Source organism: Chinchilla lanigera, unplaced genomic scaffold, assembly GCF_000276665.1.
Source record: "Chinchilla lanigera isolate Chin_1 unplaced genomic scaffold, ChiLan1.0 scaffold00066, whole genome shotgun sequence".
Taxonomy (NCBI): domain Eukaryota; kingdom Metazoa; phylum Chordata; class Mammalia; order Rodentia; family Chinchillidae; genus Chinchilla; species Chinchilla lanigera.
The window spans coordinates 234,832-237,121 of NW_004955467.1; the positions used below are offsets into that span (position 1 = coordinate 234,832).

Below are 2,290 nucleotides of genomic sequence, written 5' to 3' on the forward strand. Positions count from 1 at the left end.
ATATATATATATATATATATATGGATAGCTGGGAAAACTGTACCGCTGATGTCTGGTGGTTTATTGAAAGGAACAGTTAATGCTTAAAATTTTTTATATTTTGACCCATTTTGCATGCTTATATCTGATAATCTGAGCAACTGATCTGAAGACAACAATATGCAATAGAACAACCACTGGAGAATTCCTACCATCTTGTCTAGTGGAACTCTATATCATCTATAATTTTTTTTAATAATTATTCTTTATTCTCTTTAATGGTTTGAACAGTCTTCCATTCCGACATCTGGTAATCTGGGCAACTTCGTTGAAGATAACAATATGTCATATAGGCACCGCTGTTAATTCCTATCATTTTGTTTTGAAACCCTGTATCATTTTTAAAGTTCTTGCTTTGTTTTGTTTATGTCTGTGATGCTGGCATTTTGCAATTGTTCTTTTTTTTACTACTCTCTTTAAAATAAAAATTAAAAATAGAACAGAGTGACTTCTAGAGTGTCATCCTGGAGTGGGAGCACACAGAAGGGAGGGCGAGCGGGGAAGGAAGGCTCCCCTGCACAGTGGAGAGTGGATCTTGGGAGGCAAAAGCTCTGGGGGTGCAGGGAACAAAAGGTGAGAGATCAGGCGCTGCCTGACTGGCCCAGTGTACAAGGCAGAGGGCCAGCTGGGGGCACCAGAGTGAGAGAAGATGGCACTGACGATCCCATGAAGCCAAGGGCTGGAAGAATGGGCGTCGGGACTGAAAGAGCTCCAGGGAGGAGAGACAGAACAGATGATGGGAAAGCAGAGCTGCAAGTGCCCACTGTGGGTCCGTATGGGGGATAAGCACGTGCAAGGTGAGGGGCCTGAAGTGGACTTGGAGGTCCTGGAGGTCAAGGAGACAGAGGGAGGGAGGAGCGCCTGGAGGAAGAAGGAGCCTCAGGCTGAGGTTGCTGACTGGCCAGAAGCTGGCATCCACACGGAAATCACAGGCCACGGGACCTAGGTGGGCGCCCAGAATTGAATGCTGGGGGCTGCCCCAGAGAAGTAGGGACGGGAAGACGGCAGACCTCAGTCCCAGCCTCAGATCATCACACATGTTCACACCTTAAGAGTGACTAGGGCCACGTGGGCCAGGGCTCCACTGCCAGGTGCCATGCGGGGGGCACACACATCTTTGCAGCAGGAAACACTCCAGTCCATGCTTTAAAGCCCCTCTACCTTCTTTCTAGAAGCCCAATTTAAATTTTCAAAGACAGCAAAAAACGTTCCATACTAACCCCTTCACCAAACACAGTAGCAAGCCTGTAAATACAATGCGACCCCACATCGCCAGGTCTCCCCCAAGGGGAGGCTGAAGGAGAAACTTCCGCAGGGCTTCCACACAGGTACGTTCCTGGGGGACAGAGCCGCATTTTCTGAGACTGGGATGAAGTACCTGCTGTTACCAGCGTGTGGAGTCTTTCTCCAGTCTTTGAAAACCTGGATTATTTGCAAGAGAACTTTCCACTACCTCACTAACAAAGACCCAGACATACTTCAAAGCAGATGTAATATCAACCCCCACAAAAAAGCAGAGACTTTACAAGCATAAAACAACGGGACCTTGATGAATGGTGTGAATCAACTAACGGTCTCCGTAGCTTGATTTGATAATAGAAAAAAGAAAAGCAACATTCTTCTAGCCTTGGTAGATGCGCACAGCACTCATGCCACACTCCTTACAAGACCTCTGTGATGTGAGACACTGTTAAGTACTTGACAATATGCCCTTCAACTCTAAAGACCCGGTGAATCTGCAGGTCAGGCCCAGACTCTGCAGAGGATGCCACAGAAGACATGACACAGTTCACGTTCTGAAGCTCGGCACCTGCGGTGCAGCTCCGCTTACCTAGCATGTGCGGGCCCTTGGGCTCACCCCCAGCACCAGAGAAATGAAACAACTGAATTTCTAAGACTTTGCCATGTCATCAGCTCAAATAAACAGGTAAAATTTAAAATGAGTGTGGCGGGACACTCAGGAGGTTGAGGCAGGAGGCTCACGAATTGGAGGCCAGCCTCTGCAATTTAGCAAGACCTTGTCTCAGAAAAAGAAAAAACAGAAAACCACCTACCGAGGTGGCAAGTGTGACCGCATCCAGCTCGACTTTGCCCAGATGGCCGCAGAATATGGAGCTGACCACGCTGATGAGAAAGATCATCAGCTGCGCAAGGACCTGCGGGGACAGGAGGGGGCGGCTCAGGCCGGGTCCGCGGCCCCAGGGCAGAGCACCGGTGCGCCGCGCCGCCGCACTCACCACCGGGCCCGCCA

General features: G+C 49.2%; 1 protein-coding gene across 1 annotated transcript in view; it reads right to left on the reverse strand.

Annotated features, from left to right (window-relative positions):
• LOC102028395 (multidrug and toxin extrusion protein 2-like) overlaps window positions 1-2,290 on the reverse strand; it is a gene marked incomplete in the record, with an annotated part of 62,538 nt that overhangs the window by 57,622 nt on the left and 2,626 nt on the right. Inside the window, 2 exon segments of the mRNA XM_013522185.1 lie at window positions 2,094-2,195; window positions 2,277-2,290. Coding sequence (XP_013377639.1) covers window positions 2,094-2,195; window positions 2,277-2,290 — 116 coding nt within the window.